This window comes from Hemiscyllium ocellatum, chromosome 28 (assembly GCF_020745735.1).
Source record: "Hemiscyllium ocellatum isolate sHemOce1 chromosome 28, sHemOce1.pat.X.cur, whole genome shotgun sequence".
Taxonomy (NCBI): Eukaryota; Metazoa; Chordata; class Chondrichthyes; order Orectolobiformes; family Hemiscylliidae; genus Hemiscyllium; species Hemiscyllium ocellatum.
The window spans coordinates 27,779,346-27,798,211 of record NC_083428.1 but is presented as its reverse complement, the minus strand read 5'-3'; the positions used below and the strand labels follow the sequence as shown (position 1 = coordinate 27,798,211).

Here is an 18,866-nt window from a genome sequence, read left to right as displayed (position 1 = left end):
AAATTATGAGGGGCATGCATAGGATAAATAGACAAAGTCTTTTCCCTGGGGTCAGGGAGTCCAGAACTAGAGGGCATAGGCTTAGGGTGAGAGGGGAAAGATATAAAAGAGACCTAAGAAACAACTTTCTCACTCAGAGGATGGTACGTGTATGGAATGAGTTGCCGAAAGAAGTGGTGGAGGCTAGTGCAATTGCAACATTTAAGAGGCATCTGGATGGGTATATGAATAAGAAGGGTTTGAAGGGATATGGGCCAGGTGCTGGCAGGCAGGACTAGATTGGGTTGGAGTATCTGATCGGCATGGACAGGTTGGACTGAAGGGTCTGTTTCTGTGCTGTACATCTCTATGACTATTATCTGTCTACTTCTCAAAGAATGAGAGCAGTAACATTGCCTTTTTTCCTCTTGTCAAAAGACTCCTACAATTGCCTAAATTGTCTTTTGGATCTAGAAAGGAGTGAGAGACAGAAGTTATCTGAATGGCAAGGATAAGCAAAGGAGGGATTGGCAGTGCAATGACCAACACGTTACCATGTTGATTATATGAGTGAGAAACTTGATTCATTAAGAAAGATGCTAAAACACCCAATCTTTCCTGACATCCAGCTTGGATGTCACAAGTGCTGGGCACTCTCCTTCCAATGATACTGATTGATGCAAATAGTCACAAGGTTTGAACACCTCTTTGCCCTCATCTGTCCTGGCAAGATCATAAGATTTCTGACAATGAAACTGCCATTTGATGTTGGTGGAGGTGGCATTGAATACCAAGTGACCTCCCTCCTTCTGAGTCTGATCAATTCCACCTTGTGACTCCCTCCCATGCTCCACAAGCATTTGCTGCCTTCTGTCTCTTACATGGAACAAAGTGTTTCCACAAAACAGCTTCTGAACTCGAAGTTCAGTGTCCTGCTGCAGGATCCACAGCCACAGTGCTCTTTATCTCACTGTTCAAAGTCTATACTCCCAGCTGCTAAATAAGCTGTTGCCTATGTTAATACTTCAAAAGCACCGGATTTCCCATGCCTCCCTCCATTAGTCAGTGCTAAAAGAGCTGGTGCTGTGCCCTTGTTGCAATAAAGAATCTGACCCCATAAAATTTACTAGAATCAAATTGGGGCCTGCCCTGACCCATTTCTAGCAGGAACCCTGCTGGATCAGAAAAGCCAACTCCAAGCCTCTGAATATTTGTCTTTATTTCAAAATGTGTCAGTGTTACTCTCCAAAAAACTGTCATTATTACAGATTATGGATGACAATGTTACTGTCCAAATGATTGTTATTATGCTTCGTAGCTGAGAGTTAATGTGTTTGGAATGAATAATAACTTGGCTGAAGGATGGAAAACAAAGATTACTTTTTATCGAAATGAAATCAGGGTGGGGGAAGTACTCATGCAGAGACCCAGGCTCAGCAGTGGAAATATCTCGATTTCTAGTTTACACTAATGAACTGGATTCAGAAACTCATTGTGAATTCATTACATTTTTAAGATGTTCCTTAACCAAAAGAGTTCATGGAATGAGCAGAAATAACTCAGAAATTAAATAATGTATTGAATAAAACAGATTACTGTTTGGACAATGACTGATTTAATTAAACACAAACAAGAAGCTAAAATAGGCAGCTCATATACAGTATGAAACAGACAAAAGTAGTTAAAGATAGAATTGAAAGTAACAAAGGTGATTAATTTTCATTTTGGGGCACACTGCTGTAACAGTCACTTTCTGCTCAGTGGTAACTGTGAAGGTTCATCCTTTGGTATGTTAGGTAATCTCAAATTTCAACAGTGTCTACATTCCACATGCTATATTCCACCAGAATAAGTACAGCGAGGCAAGATTTCTATCTACCCATTTGTCCTTGGCCTGATCCCATCCCAAATCTGGGGATTTGAGAATACAATGAGCACCTTTTTTTTCTAATTCACTCGTGGGATGTGGGCATTGCTAGCTGGGCAGGTGTTGATTCCTGTCCCTTGTTGCCCATGAAGAGGTGGTGGTGAGTTGTCTTCTTGAACCACTGCAGTCCATGGAATGATTGGGGTGCCTCCAGTAAAACCAATTAAACTTCAGAGCAGTAGGAGGTCGATGCATTGAGGAAAGACAGGGCTTTCTAGTTTGCCTGTTGCAATTCGCCAATCCAAATCAATCCTTGTTCCTCATGGTATACTGCTCAACAAAGAGAAGGTCAGCCAAGGCCAGAAATACTGAGGGTTGTTATATTGAAACTTCCAAGACAGTATGCCTTTCAACATGGGTACCCCGTCAATATGTAGAATTTGACTGTGCAATATTTTTGTTTTACAGGTTTCATTTATACAGTTATGAGCTATTAAACATTAATGCCCTTTCGATAGTAATGAACTATAGCCTGGCAAATTTGACAGAGGTCACCTGAAGCTATTTGGAAAGATCCAGTGGCAAAAAAAATGCAAGGAAGCTGAGGTCTCAAAGTTTGTTTAATATTTGACACTGTGAAGTGCCCTGGGCAGCACGGTGGCACAGTGGTTAGCACTGCTGCCTCACAGTGCCAGAGACCCAGGTTCAATTCCCACCTCAGGCGACTGACTGTGTGGTGTTTGACACATTCTCCCGTGGGTTTCCTCTGGGTGTTCGGGTTTCCTTCCACAGTCCACTAAATGTGCAGGTTAAGTGAATTGGGTATGCTAAATTGCCTGTAGTGTTAGGGGCAGGGGTAAATGTAGGGGAATGGGTGTGGGTCGGTGTGGACTTGTTAGGCCAGAGGGCCTGTTTCCACACTGTAAGTAATCTGTAACATTTTACTATGCTAAAAACACTAATTAAATGTAAGTTGCCATTGTGATTTTTACATATATAAATAAATGTGTAATCTGTGTTCAAGTGAGTTGCATATCTTCAGCCCGTAGCTCATATACCTTATTAATAGTCTCCTAGGGTAGAGGGAGAGTGCCTTCTTTTGAGATATTAATGGGCAGAGAAATCTAATTAAACCTAAATCAGTTGATATCAGCGGTAGAAGTGAATTTGTGAAACCAGATATTTTATATGGCGCCTCATTTTACATTTCTCCCAATCTAGGCTCTTCCATTTGCACATTCCCTGGTCTGTGAGGAAGCAAAGATTTCTCATTATAAATCATTACCTCAATCGAAAATGTAATAGTCTCCATTAGTTATTTAAATGATGGGAGACAGAGATCAATGACAAAGAAAAATAATTTTTTTGAGAATTACGGTAAGGTAGCTCCTTCTGTTCGGTACCCATGCCTGTAGCTACAACATTATTTCTTGGATGTGTAAAGTTAGAGAGTTACATCTTTTGTATACAGTTTGTGTCGGTTAGTTCATAGCAGCAAATTGTGTTCGAGTGTATTGTAGCAGCAACCAGATAATGTTGGATGGAAGCACAATTGTAAAGGGAAGTATGGTACTAATCCATAAGTTTAAGTTAGGAGTGAAAGTTAAATTATAGTGTTTAAGTTTAAGTGTTAAAAATTCAAGTAAATCATATTAATTTTATAAGATAAACTGAATTTCACAGGGAAATGTGAAGTGATGCATTTGGCAGTTGAGATGGAAAGAAGCAACGTAGACTTAATTATACATTTATAAAAAGTATGCACAAGAAACTAGTGTGTACTGGGTTCATGAGTATCAATCAATCTTTGAAGCTGGAAGGAGATATTGGAAGAGTTGTTGGTAAAGTTTATGGGATCTTGGACAATGAATCAAAGATGTTGTAAGATGAATCCTCAGCATAGCTCCTCATGTTGTTCAATCCATCTGGTAGATTTGTTACCACCCTTCACTTTCCTGGATGGGATCTACATGGTCCGCTCAATCTAGCCTGGCAGAGGAAAAATGGTTGGTAGCCTAATGAAAAGACACTTTAGTCTTGAACAGTATATTGTTGATTAAATAATAATAATTAGGTCAAGTTATCTTGATGTGATAGTCACTGCTACTGAGACGTGGGGGAGATCTACAACGTGACATAAAATTCCTTCAAGATCCAGCGCTATTATTTGTCCCAGTTTCATGTGACATTCTCATATTGGATGATGCTTAATGCATCAGTAACCCTTTTGGGCCCTTGCACCTTTATACAAATAAAGGTCAAGCAGAAATGCTGAAACTTAAAACTCTGGTTAGGTGCCAACTAGAGTATTGTACACTGTTCTTGCCACCGCATTTCAACAGAGATATGAAAGTGCTTGAGAGAACGCAGGGGAGATTTACCAAAATAATTTCAGGGATGAGAGGCCGGTAATTCATAAGTTAGGGGTTGGTGAAGCTGGAGCTGTTTTCCTTGAAATAAAGGAGACTGTGGCAAGATTCGATAGTGGTGTACTAGCTTATGACAGGCTTATAAGAGATAGATGAGGAAAATCTTTTCCCTTGAGATGATAGAATAAGAACCAAGGGGTAATGTGAGAAATAACTTTTTACACAAGGAGCCAGAACTGATTGCCCATGAGGATGTTGAAAGTGGACACAATTACTGATTCTGAACGGAAATTGGAGAAGGGTTGAAGGAAATGAAGTTGCAGAGTTGAGATGATCAAGGTGGGTGGGACAAATTGGACTGGACAGCATGGACTTGATGGACCAAATTACCTCATATTAAGTGTAAATGATTCTACAAATTGTGTGATAGTAAGTGGGTTGTTTAGGAAAGCAATATTTTTTAAATTTATTCATGGATGCGGGCACTAGTTTTTTGCTCCAGACAGTTGTTCCATTCAATTTTCACCATCTGCCATGGTGGGATTTGAACCCATGTCACCCAGAACACAAGCCTTTGGTTCTGAGATTATTACTCCAGTGACATTGACATCAGTTCCATCAAGGCTAACTCTGAACAGGTTACAAAACAGATTGCTTTCATAGTGAATGTCGGGGAAAGTGAGGACTGCAGGTGCTGGACATCAGAGTCAAATGTTGTAGCGCTAGCAAAGCACAACAGGTCAAGCAGCATCTGAGGAGCGGGAGAGTCGATGTTTCAAGCATAGGCTCTTCATCAGGAATGTGGAGGGTCCCAAGGGAGCTGACAGATAAATGGGAGGGAGGTGCGGCTGGAGTGAACGTAGCTAGGAATGCAATAGGTAAATGAAAGTGGGGGGTGGCGATGGTGATAGGTCAGAGCAGAGGGTGGAGCAGATAGATGGGAAGGAAGAGGACAGTTCAAGAGGGCGGTGCAATGTTGGAGGATTGGGTCTGGGATAACGTGGGGGGAGGGGAGATGAGAAAGCTGGTGAAATCGACATTGATTCCGTGTGGTTGGAGGGTCCAAAGGCAGAAATCCTATCGCCCTGTGGCTGATCACTTCAACTCCCCCTCCCACTCCGCCAAGGACATGCAAGTCCTGGGCCTCCACCACCACCAAGTCCTAGCCCCCAAAGGATCCTTCCACATCCTACAGAGATTTTCCTGCACATCCACACACCTCATCTACAGTGTCCGTTGCTCTCAATGTGGTCTCCTCTACATTGGGGAGACAGGACGCCAACTTGCAGAATGTCTCAGAGAACATCTCCGAGACATGTGCACTAAACAACCCCACCACCCTGTGGCTGACCACTTCAACTCCCCCTCCCACTCCGCCACGGACATGCAAGTCCTGGGCCTCCTCCACTGCCAAATCCTAGCCATCCGAGGCCTGGAGGAAGAACTCCTCATCTGCCATCTCAGGACCCTCCAACCACACGGAATCAATATCTATTTCACCGGTTTCCTCATCTCCCATCCCCCCATGTTATCCCCAATCCAACCCTCCAACTCGGCACTGCCCTCTTGAATTGTCCTACCTATCCATCTTCCTTCCCACCTATCCACTCCACCCTCTGCTCTGGTCTAAGACCATCACCCTCCACCTTCATCTACCTGTCACATTCCCTAGCTCTCTTCCCCCAAGCTGCACCTCCCTCCCATTTGCCTCTCAGCCCTCTTGAGGCCCCCCACGTTCCTGATGAAGAGCTTATGCTCGAAACATCGACTCTCCTGCTCCTTGGATGCTTCCTGACTGGCTGAGCTTTTCCAGCACCACACATTTCGACTCTTTATAGTGAATGTAATGAGCAAGCTTCAAGTAATTTTGTAATAATGATCAAGTGCTTCTAGTGTTAATGTAACCCTGTAGTTTCTGCCAGTACCTTCCAGACTAATCTACATCTGAGTTGTTGTCTTGACCTTTTATCAATCAGGAATGGCAGCTCTGGACAGCAAAGCATCTGGTAAAATGGGAATCCGAGCTGTTGTTTTCTACATGGTAACCACTATCATCGCTGTGTTTATTGGAATTGTGATGGTAATGATCATCCATCCTGGCAAAGGATCAAAAGTTGACCTACATCGGGAAGGAAAGATTGAGAAGGTGCAGGCCGCGGATGCTTTCATGGACCTAATCAGGTCAGTGAATCTCTAAATGAAAAGTAATTTGTTGTGTAATAATCAGACAAGTATATAATTAGCGGCTTCGATGGACTTATATTTTGTGAAGCTGGCTTTGAATTGAAGAACAGACTTAAGGCGTTAAGATGCGATTCTTTGATCTTTTGACTGGAATTTGGGGCTGAACCTGAATGGGAAAGGTTTGAAGAGATATGGGCCAAACACAGGCAAGTGGGAGTAGTTTGATTTGAGAACATGGTCAGCGTGGACTAGTTGGACTGCAGGGTCTGTTTCCATGCTGGATGACTCTACAATTCTATGACTCTATCAGGTTTGTGCCTCCTTCTGCTGTCTTGGAGAGATTCCAACCAGGCAGGAGCTGAGTGCTTCTTCCACTCAACAACCTTTCCATTGTCAGTCCCAATGCAGGCTGAATTAGTGGATTTTCTCCAGAAAACCTATCATTTCTGCTCAGTGTGCAAACAATGGCAAATTCTTGCTTTCATACAAACTCAAAATCACACTAGCAATTTTTCTTTACTTCTGAGTGAAGCAAGTGTGTATGATGTACAACAGCAATGGGTGCCACAATATATCCAAACAGCAACTGAGAGGCAGCTAAATAAAGGAGCAGCCAACAAATTGACTAAATCCCATTGATGACTTTGGCCAAAAGTAAGTGTGCATACTGAAAATCTGAAACAAAGAAAGTGCTGGAGAAACTCAGCAAGTCTGCATCTATGTAGAAAGAAATAGAGTTAACACTTCAAGTCTGTATGACTCTTCTTCAGATGAATAAGTCGTTCTGGATTCAAAATGTTAACTCTTGTTTCTCTCTTCAAAGGTACTACCAGACCTTTTGAGCTTCTCCAGCATTTTCTGTGTTTTTTGTCGCCAATTTCCAATGATGGAGTAGCAAGCTGCTGCATTGAAATCCTACTTTACACCGCTCACAACAGGCATGGCTCCTGGAGTTCAGGACATTCTGTCGAACAGTAGTACATCAGTCTCAACTGTTTTTGTTTCTCATGCCTTTATTTTGTGATTCACCATGGGCGGCATGGTGGCACAGTGGTTAGCACTGCTGCCTCACATCGCCAGAGACCCAGGTTAAATTCCCGTCTCGGGCAACTCTCTGTGTGGAGTTTGCACATTCTCCCTGTGTCTGTGTGGGTTTCCTCCACAGTCCAAAAATGTGCAGATTAGGTGAATTGGCCATGCTAAATTGTCCGTAGTATTAGGTGAATGGGTAAAAGAATGGGAATGGGTCTGGGTGGGTTGCCCTTCGGAGGGTCAGTGTGGACTTGTTGGGCTGAAGGGCCTGTTTCCATGCTGTAAATAAACTAAAAAATGTGTTTTAAAATATTTTACTTAAGACTTGCTTAACGACAGCTTTAGATTGGTTTGATATAACTGTCCAAGGCAGCCCTATACTTCTTGATTTGCTCTCATCATTCTCTTAATCCAATGTGTAGGGCAACAGCATACATATCACAGCACGGACTGAAAAACAAATGCATAACTCTTACCACTGTACTAATTCTCCCCTTTTATATTCAACAGGAATATGTTCCCACCCAATCTAGTTGAGGCTTGTTTCAAACAGGTGAGTAGTTACTAAACAAAGCCTCAATTTTTTATCTGTTTCAAAATGATTCCTCGTCTTTTCTTGAGGAGGGAAACTTCTCGGGGGGTTGAGATGGTTCAAGCTAGTATACCCTTTAAAGTCCTCAGATGTACCTATACCAAGAGCTGGCAATGTTTCCCCCCTGGAAGGGTGCCCAAATCCTTCTAAACAATTGTATTGATTCCACAAAGGAATCAATTACATTCAACAGATCGTCCACTGGACACTGACATTTTTAAATATGTTTGTTGCTGAACATTCCAAGGCTCACTATCTTTAATCAACACATCATATTCCAACTCTGATTTTGTCACCAGTAGATTGAAGATGCAGCTTAAGGATATCTAGACTTAGGGAAGCATATAACCCATTCCAGTTGCAATTAGAGTTTGGAACCCAGTATATTTCTTCTTCCAGAAACTATTTGAAAACTTATGGGAAAAAAAATCAAAATTCTGTGGTTGTTGGCAATCTGACAACAAAATATCCTGGAAGTGCTCAGCAGGTCAGACAGCAGCTGGAAAGAAAGAAACAGAGTTAACATTTCATGTCCTTGAGATTTCATCATCTAGCTCTTTTAAGCATCCCAAAAAAATTACCGTTGAAAACTATTCAGTAAATGTTTCTTGTTTTTGTTGATATTACTTCACACATTGCTGTTACTCCACTGTTGTTATGCAGGATAACATTATAACTCAATTATATTTCCCAGGACATATTACAGTTAATTCACCCTGATTACTATAATGCCCTCCTGGCTGGTTTCACTTTGACTGCGCTTGGTAAGTTCCAACCAACTTGTACCTTGCCCCATGTAGAATCAAGCTCCTCAGTCATCTCAGTTCTCATTCGCCTACATGGCCCCCGGCCTTTCAACATATCCAATATTAAATAGTTGTCCTCGTATTCAAAACTCTCTATGGCCTCACTTGTCTCTTCAGGGTTCACTTTCCTTCCTGTAGCCTTCGGTCTTATGATCTTGGCCTCCAGAGTGTCCCACTTCAGCACATTGGCTGTCGTATCCACGCAGTGCTCTCAGAAATTCCTGTCTGTGACCTTTCTGTCTTTATTTTGCTTTCTCTCTCCTATCATTTTAACTCTTGTGTCAAACTATACCCTTATACTATCAATCAATATCAAAATTTCCCTCTTTTACTCCCCCTGAAAAGTCTTTGGTGATTTTAAAGTAAAGTGCAGAAAAGTTGTTGCAAAATGTTTTTATAATCATAAGTTCTCACCTGGAGCCAAAAAGATCAGATGTACCTCTCAACTAATTTCCCACAACTACAGCCAGAAGGAGCTGCCTCTAGGACATGATATCTGAGCCCTAAGAGTCCAATTATAGCTCTCCATCCCAGGAAGGAAATCAGTCAAGGCTTCTTCCCTATAGTCTGAAAAGCATCATTTTTTTTAACTAGATTGTAAATTTCCCAAACATTGCAAAGGTCATCAGAAATCCCCCCACCAACAGAAGATTAGATGAGACAATTTAAATTGTAAGTAAACACCGAACTTTAGTATTATAAGAAAGCATATGATTATACTGAGAGTATAAATCACAAAGCTAAATAATCTTTTGAAAATAGCAGATAATTAGCTCTAATTTCTACAAGAGAATTGAATCTTCAATCTTATTACAAAAACTAGATTTTTTTAAAAAAGGCTCTCAAACATCAAAGCAATATATATTTTAATGCTCAGGTGGGTGATAGTTATTATGTTCAGAAAGAGTCTGACCTGGGGGTGACTGATCTAACATCTCTGTTCTAACAAGTATAATCATTTAGATTAGGTTGTGATCTTTGCCATGTACCTTTTGGTGTCGTATGATTTTAGGTGGCTTGGTCATTGCTTCAATTATAGACCATTACTAATCATTATCCCACATTAAGTGAGAAGGCCTTCCCATTGTAATTTAGTTGCCTGGTCAACTTCCAAGAACAGTTTTTTTTTAACTTGTTCTTGAAAAACTAGGGCTCGGCCACAATCATTCTGGGCAGTCTGTTTCACAAAGGCATTGTGTCCAAAAAGTTAATAAGACTTGGTGCGTAGGTCCCATTATCAGATTGTGGTTTTACTTATCTGAATTGACATTGTACTCAAGTGCTTAGCTGTTATCATAATGATCTCCAGGATAGTGACTTTTAGGTGTATGTATTCTTTGTCAGCAGTTGTTGTGAAGAGAGTTAATCATGTTAAACCTTGCCATTTTTATCCTGAGAAAGAATTCAGTTTACTGTAGATTTTACTAAATGTAATTTTTAAGTCAGTTTCCTGTAGCCATGCCATATGTTTTAATCCATAGTCCTTTACAGTTGCAGAAATACTAGTACAATCGGTCCTGCTATAATGCAGTGGTTCCATTCTTAAGCAAATCCAAATTATAAGAAAATTGTGTAACATTAGCACCATTTAAACTTATGGGACCGGAATCACATTATAACTAATACATGCTTTAAAAGTTTGCGCTTTAGAAACAATGTCCCCAATTTATCAATCGCATTACAGCAAATTCGCATTAACGAAACATGCATTATTGCAGAACGGCTTGTACAGTACTGATAATTGTAGCATCATTGTAAAAGCCATGTATTAATACATTCAAAATAATCCCAACCAGGTAGAATAATACACTAGCACCTGGTATTATTGTTAATGCAAATGTGAGATTTTTACCAATTCAAAACAGAGACAAAAGACCTGAGCCTTGAAATTACATTGCAGATATGAACATACAGGAATCTAACACATACATTCAAATCCATATCTCAACTGTATAATATTTAGTATCAGCTGAGTTATTTCAATAACTGTCCATATCTACATCACAGGGAGTGATCAGACAATCATAGGGGATTACATGTATATTTGCTGCCTGAAGAATGTCCCTGGCACCACATTAATTAGTTTCATGTTCAGACTCTACTAGAGTGTGATGAACAACATCTTAAAATCTAAAGGACTTTGCAGTTCTCCAGACACTCCTAGAGAGGCGTGTTCCATCGACAGCAGCCTTCAGTTAACCTCAACACAGCAAGCTATTATCATTACCATCAGCATGATGAACTTGCCCTCTGAAGAAGCTGTACCCAACAAAATGATCATACTGGAAAGTGTCAGCTATACACATAAGAGGTGCAAATAGAATATGTGGCTTATATTTCCTTTAAAGAAACAACCAGTTGCACATTAGAACAATGTTTGGCAGTATAAGGAGAACAGAATGCCCTCTGAAACAAGCCGTACACAGTCTCTTCGACAATGTTAAGTCCACTGAGATTCAACTAGCCAAATGGAGGCAAACTATAACACAGGAAGAAGTGGCAACAGAAGAGACAAAGCCTGAAAGGGGTAGCAGAGTGGGTGTCACAATTCAAACAAGGTTTGGAAATGTTTGGCAAGATGTAAAATCAGGACAGAAAATTATTTTCATACTCTCAGGATGTTTAAAGAAAATAAACTTCGGCAATTGCCTGAGAAGTTAAGAAATGGTGCTATAGGGAACCTGGTTAAAGAAGAATTGGAAGACAGGTTCTGGCCCTCATTTTCATCTGAATCTATTTGTTGATATTGTTCCCAGCCACCTAATGTGCTTTGTGAGTCCATGACACTTGCTCCCATCTTCAGTTCTTGAAACTAATTTCCAGAGGGGAGTAATGTTAATTCATTTTGCTAGTCCAGTGTTGGGATGATGGAGGTAAGTTGGGTAAATGGAATAAAAGTACAGATCAGCCATGATCTACCTGACTGATAGAATTGGTTCAAAGAGTACGGAATATTCTTTTCCTTCCCCATGTTCCAAAGTAAGAAAGAGATAAATAGGGGAAAAGTAGAAGAAATGTAAGTCTCTGAATGGTAACACTCATAATATTTTGTCTTTTGCAGTACAAAACAAATTATGGCACACGAAAAATCTTGAGACCGACATCATCATCTATCAATTTTACAACCACCACTGAACCATCCATGATAGAAAACATAACTGAAGCATTCAAAAATTTAGAGGAGTTGATGTTTGTTGAGGAGGTTATTCCAGTTGCTGGTTCTTCCAATGCAGTGAATGCATTGGGCCTCGTTGTCTTCTCCATTGCTTTTGGTCTGGTAATCGGCAATATGAAACAGCAAGGCCGGGCACTGAAGGAGTTTTTTGACTGCCTTAATGAAGCCATCATGAGACTGGTTGCAATTATAATCTGGTATGTTTTAAGGTTGTATTTTGTCATTTAATTAGAATTCAGGGCTATAATTGGTTAGTATCCGAAAACAGGTGGGGGATTACAGCACACGAGTTCCTGGGTGTGTTGAGTAGAATGCAAGCAGCTTGATGACTGCTCATTATGATGCTCTGCAGGTTCAGGCCGAACTTCATATACTGTTCATTGACTTAACGCATTAGCCAGAGACGCACTGTTGTTGGTAACTTGCACTTCTTAAAGCTATCCCACACTCTTAAAGGAGCACTCTGGCTGCAGCAGGTGCCATAATCATTCCAAAATTGAACTTCACCTGGAAAGAGTAGAAGAAGAGAAAAGGGAGAAGAGTGCAGACCATGGGAGAATGCAGTCCCAATCCCCAGATGTTTGGATTCTGCACTGGTCATCTTGGTAGAGGACATGTAGATGAAAGGCAATAGGAACAAGGAACTGCAGAGGTTAATGTCAGGAGTATAGCTCCAAGGATTGATCTCAGGAAGCTTAATGCCCTCAAATAAGTGGTCAAAATCAGTGAATGCATCTCCAAACACCATATCCCACCAAGTGCATTACTCACCTCATCACTGCTTAAATCGCCACATCCCACCTTTCAGCTCCCAATCAAGACTTATAACTAACGCTGTATGGTTCACTTCATCCTCACACATTCAACACAGTCGTAATCCTCATGCCCACATCTCACAACTTGAACACACTGTCAGCAATTCAGCCATGACAGTGATATCACCCACCTTGTCTTGTACTTGTTGGCATACCTCCTTTTCTTTCCCAGGAGAGGATGTCACACAACTGAAAGCAGCAGGAGCTTAACAAACAGGGACACAAAAACCTGGACATTCTATTCTCTATGGAGGAGATGGTGCTGAGACAGTCCATTACTGGAAGGGCTTTTCTCAGGCTATTGTCAGAGTGGGTACGGAATCCATTGAAGAAGAGAGTACACCCATCACTAATCCTCTTTCTAAAAACCCACATGTCCCTCTTCCCTATATATATTTTAATTTATTAGCTGTACAATGGTAATTGGTTTATCCTCGCTTGGGAAACAGCCATTCCCTTTTTATTTTCCCATGGCAATGCCTTGACCAATCAGAATTGACTTATCTGGTTTAAATTTAAACATAGCTGAAAATGTGTTGCTGGTTAAAGCACAGCAGGTTAGGCAGCATCCAAGGAACAGGAAATTCGACGTTTCGGGCCAGAGCCCTTCATCAGGAATGAGCTTTAAACATAAATTTAAACATAGCTGGGAATTGAATTATTCCTGAGTCCAATCTCCATGGCAATACCGTTACCAATCGGAGTCCAGTTGCCAACCAATCAACACCCTCTTCCCATGCAGCACAAATTGTCATTTCCTTTGAAATTTGGTATTCTTGTGATACTGTCCTGAACACTGCAATACAAAAAGTTTTGACACCATGTCTTTTTTTATCAGTAATACTCAACTTTATTCTTGTACGCAATTTGTATGATTCAGTTGGATTGGATCTTTGATGATGATGGCAAGTTTGTCCAGCATGAAGGATTCCAAATCTTGAAACCTGTTAAACCAAGTATTCTAACACCGCAGCAGTAAAGGTAGCAGAATCATTGTGTCCACAGTGCAGTAATCTGCACTATCAGGTATCTTGTGGCTTTATGCCTCCTATTTTCTGCTAGCTCCATTCATGTCTATGGGTCATTAGTTATGGATTGCATCATCAAAGGCTGTAGTGATTGAAAGCCAACAGTCACAGGGGACTGCTGCAGAATGAATGCATTTTGACTGTGACTAGGATACCAGATACTGTCCTGCATAATGCAATGTGTATGGAAACATAGCAATTGCATGTTCAGGAACTGAAATTCTTTTCTGTTCAGATATATAACAGTGTTGACTTGAGTGAATAAGAAGCAACATTCATGTGGAGCCATTGGCACACAGTTAGTGGCACTATGTGGCCTGCTAAAGTCCACAACACCTGCCAACTTTCATTCGTTTCATGGGTGGGTTTGATTGGGTTAAAACTGGGCATCTTCTGTGTGGCAAGACAAAATTAGATGAAACCATTTGTCTTCTTATAGTGACATCCCCCCCGCCCCGGCAGTACCCTGCAAAGTGCAAGGTGTGGTTAATAAACTCCAGCAGCAGTTTATAAGGAGGCCAGTCATTAAACTTCATCGTGACAGTCACCTTCACAGGCAAAGACAATGTGATTCTTGCCTTGCTTTGAGGTTAGAGTTGAGGCTGCAGCAGTTGACAGAGTTCAGTGACAGCCCCCTTAGATATCCCAAACATTGGTAGTCACTGATGTTGAGTTAGTATATTTGTGACCTGAAAACTTTGGGTAGATGTGGCCTTCTGCTTAAGACCCTGCTTCCTGTTCTCTTCCTCCCTCTTCTATCAGCTTGTCCTGCCCTGTGTGACCTCTGCTCATTCCACCCACATGGTCCCTTCTTTTCAGCCACTCCTGTATGGAAGAAATAGATGTGTGCACAAGCTGGGAAAAAATTATTTCACCATGACTCAAACGCATCTTGTAGCAAGTGAAACTTTTCACACATACGGCATAATACAAAATGTGCAGAATAGCAGAAGCATCTAGAAGAAGTAATCAGCTAATAATTCATAACTGGTTGGTGATCACTTTGTGTCGAGTTCGTTGCTTGGGTCTTTAATGTCAATGTGTGTGGGAGGTTAGGAGAGGATCAAAGGGGAGTGCTGAGCTCCAAAATTGAACTGCATGCTGATTGATGTCCCTATCTCCTGGTTCTGCTGTTTCCTATCGGATTTAGCTATGGAATAACTCCTAGACTAACATATTTTCTGGTGCATTTTATGTCAGCTGTGTACAATTAATGGGTGCTTCCAAGTCCAATTCTAAGCCCCACTGTTTCAGGCAAGTATTGGATTTTTGAAAGTAATAATTTCATTCTATAATCTAGAGCCATGCGGATTGTCATAGTTACAAGTTTTCCAAGTAGCTGGAGGAAGAATAATGAACAAAGCTAAGTACTTTGATCCTCACTACTTCTTACATTGTTCCTCAGATGCAACAACAGGAATTTGATGTATCTGTTCAAATATAGGCAAGTATATTAAAATGTGAACAATCTTAAGTTGCCAGTTTTCAGATTTTGAAACAGGCAAATTATTAATTAATAAAACCTTAGCTAGTTCTGCAGACCAATTTGCTTCCGGGTGTCAAACCAAATTCCTTCCTACCACCTGAAATAAGTATCACTTTGATGCAATGAATGGCTGACCATGTGGCACATCTGAAATATTGAAATTCCTCTGAGCCCTATTAATAAAATGGCAGGGGAGGTGTGGTGGGAATGGAATACTGTGGATTTTATTATTTTAATTTACTTGTGGGATGTGGATATCACTGGCCGGCCAGTATTTTTAGCCCATTCCTATTGCCCTTAAGAAAGTGGTGGTGAGCTGCCTTCTTGAATTGCTGCAGTTCATGTGTTGTAGGTTAACCCACAATGCCCTTACGGAGGGAATTCCAGGATGTTGATCCAGCAACAGTGAAGGAACAGTGATATATTTCAAAGTCAGAATGTTGAGTGGCTTGGTGGGGAGCTTGCAGGTGATGGGGTTCCCAAGTATCTGCTGCCGTTGTCTTTCTAGGTGAAGTAGTTGTGGGTTTGGAAGGTGCTATCTAAGGATCTTTGGTAAGCAGAGCTGTCCCACAATCCCCCAAACATGCACACAAACAGCTCTCTACTAATACAGTTCATGAGAAAGTCTTGATCACAGTTTATCAGATTGACATTCCAAAATATGAAAGGCAGGCATGTCCATCATGAAGTTTTGATTCACAAAATGCTGTGCAGTTCAGAAAGTGGCTCAGTCAGTTCTTTGACCAATGTCTGCTGGAATTTTAATAACCAAATAAGCCCCAAATTCCCTTCCAGAAGTTCTACATTCTTCCCCACAAAGACTGAAACTGACCCTTATAACATCACCATTCTCTAACCTCTATACATTAAGCAGATGTTAGGTTTGCACACATTGTGGTATTCCCTCAGAGGGTAAGGATATAATGTGCGCCAGAGAGATGTGGATCAAAGAGAAGCCCTCTACTCACAGTTTTCCCTAGTTAGACAATGTTAATGAACATCTGGACATTTATTCTTGCATCAAAACAAAAGTTGCAGTCAAACTATACTCAGTCACAGCTAGTCAGGAAGGAACAATTGAATTTAAAAGAAAACACTGATCAACAAAGTGGCTTGGACAAAATATGTCATGGTTGAAACAATAGTATGTGAAGTTCAACAGGAATTAATGTAATAATACTGTACGCCAAAAAAATTAGAGAACAGATATAAGGTTAGGGAAAAAGCGATTGCTAGCTATAATTAGACAGCTGAGAGCAGTCTGAAGGAGCGAGTCAACAGAGGAGTGTTTAGAAAGGATTGTATTGTTGACTGTATCAAATGCTGCAGAGGGATTGAGAAGGAATAAAACAATCACAAATAATGTAGTTTGTGATTTTGAATGGTTATGTTTGGTATTGAGCTGTAAAGGGATGGAAATTGGATTGAAGATCTACAAACAGTGAAAGGTTGGGTGACTTGTTCAGGAACTTTGGAGAGAAAAAGAAAACAAGGGATGGAACCTTATTGTTGCAGAGGGACAAGCAAAGGTTTTCGGCGAGTTCAGTGATATCAATGGTCTTCAAAAGGATTGAATACAGTGCTTGAAGGAGAATTTGCTTTTTAAGATTAACGAACATGCCTATCACATCAAGCCAGTTAACGAAGATCTGACTACACTAATCTCATTTTGCCCTACATTCCTGGAGGCTAAAGCAATGCAAGTGAATACCACCTAAATGTTATGAGACTTTATGACTCATAAACCCTTCAAGGAGTGAATTCCAGAATTCCACCAAGCATCAAGTGAAATGATTTCTCCTCAATTTTCCTCTTAGCTTTCTATCTTTGACCTTAAATCTATTGGGAACTTGTAACTATCCTCTTTACTGAAAGGAAAAGTGCCTTTGTACCCAACCCATTGTGGCCCTCATAACTCTGTACATCTCTGTCAGATCCCCTCAACTTTCATTGCTTCAAGGAACACAAGCTCAGCCTATCCAATCTTTCCTCAGAGCTCAGAACCTCCAACCCAGACATCATCCTAGCAAAGTTCTTCTGCACCCTTTCAAGTGTAATCACATTCTCCTTTGATGTGGTGACCAGAATTACATGCAGTACTCCAGCAGTGAACTAACCAGCATTTTATCACAAATTCCAGCATATCCTCCTTGATCTTGTATTCTATACCTCAGATAATAAAGTAAAGTAGGGGACTCTGGCTATATAAGGCATTAATGAGAGCATATCCAGAATACTGGGGACAGTTTTGGTCCCTTTATCTGGGGAAAGAAACACTAGCATTGCAGGCTTCCCGAAAGGGTTCTCTCGGCTGATGCTGGATGTGGAAAGATTTTAAGAGGAAAAGTTAAGTAGGTTGTACAGAACTCATTGGAGTTTAGAAGAATGGGAGACGACTTTATTATAACACAAAAGATTCTTTGAGGGCTGGATGTAGGGATGTTGTTTCTCCTTGTGGAAAAGTCTAGGACCAGATAGCAAAACCTCAGATAGGAAGTTGGCTTTTGAAGTCAAAAACAAGAAGGAATTTCTTAGATGTTTGAAGAGTGTCTACTTCAAAGCCAGGATTATCTGGAATAAGGTGGATATACTTGTAGCATGGGTTGGTACCTGGGATTTTGATGTTGTGGCCATTTCAGAGACACGGGTAGAGCCGGGACTGGAGTGGTTATTGCAGGTTCCAGGATTTAGAACAGAGAAAGTGGTAAAAAGAGGTGGGGTGGGGGTGACACTGTTAGGGGAGAAAGTGAGGTCTGCAAATGCTGGAGATCAGAGCTGAAAATGTGTTGCTGGAAAAGCGCAGCAGGTCAGGCAGCATCCAAGGAGCAGGAGATTCAACGTTTCGGGCATAAGCCCTTTCGGGCATATGAAGGGCTTATGCTCGAAACGTCGAATCTCCTGCTCCTTGGATGCTGCCTGACCTGTGACACTGTTAGTCAAGTTAGTTTTAAAGTTGCAGAAAGAACATTTAAGGACTCGTCTACTGAGGTAGGATAGGCTGACATTAGAAACAGGAAAGGAGAGGTCACCCTGTTGGGAGTTTTCTATCGGCCTCCAAATATTTCCAGAGATGTTGAGGATAAGATAGCAAAGATGATTCTCGATAGGAGTGAGTGTGACAGGGTAGTTGTTAGGGGATCTTTAACTTTCCAAAATATTGACTGGGAATACTATAGTTCAAGTACTTTAGATGGGTCAGTTTTTGTCCAATGTGTACGGAAGGGTTTCCTGACATAGAATGTAGATAGGCCAACGAGGGGCAAGGCTATGTTAGATTGGTACTAGGTAATGAAACCGGCCAGGTGTTAGATTTGGAGGTAGGTGAGCACTTTGGAGATAGTGACCACAATTCGGTTATGTTTACTTTAGTGATGGAAAGGGATAGGTATATACTGCAGGGCAAAAGCTACAGCTGGGGGAAAGGCAACTATGATGTGATTAGGCAAGATTTACGATGCATAGGATGGGGAAGGAAACTGCAGGGGATGGGCACAGTTGAAATGTAGATCTTATTCAAGGACCAGCTACTACCT

At 41.0% G+C, this 18,866-nt stretch overlaps 1 protein-coding gene across 1 annotated transcript in view; it reads left to right on the top strand.

Annotated features, from left to right (window-relative positions):
* The window catches only part of slc1a6 (solute carrier family 1 member 6), a 65,577-nt gene that overhangs the window by 30,638 nt on the left and 16,073 nt on the right, over positions 1-18,866 (top strand). The window contains exons 4-6 of the mRNA XM_060845980.1: positions 6,192-6,396; positions 7,942-7,984; positions 11,891-12,201. Coding sequence (XP_060701963.1) covers positions 6,192-6,396; positions 7,942-7,984; positions 11,891-12,201 — 559 coding nt within the window. The remainder of the gene's footprint in view (positions 1-6,191; positions 6,397-7,941; positions 7,985-11,890; positions 12,202-18,866) is intronic.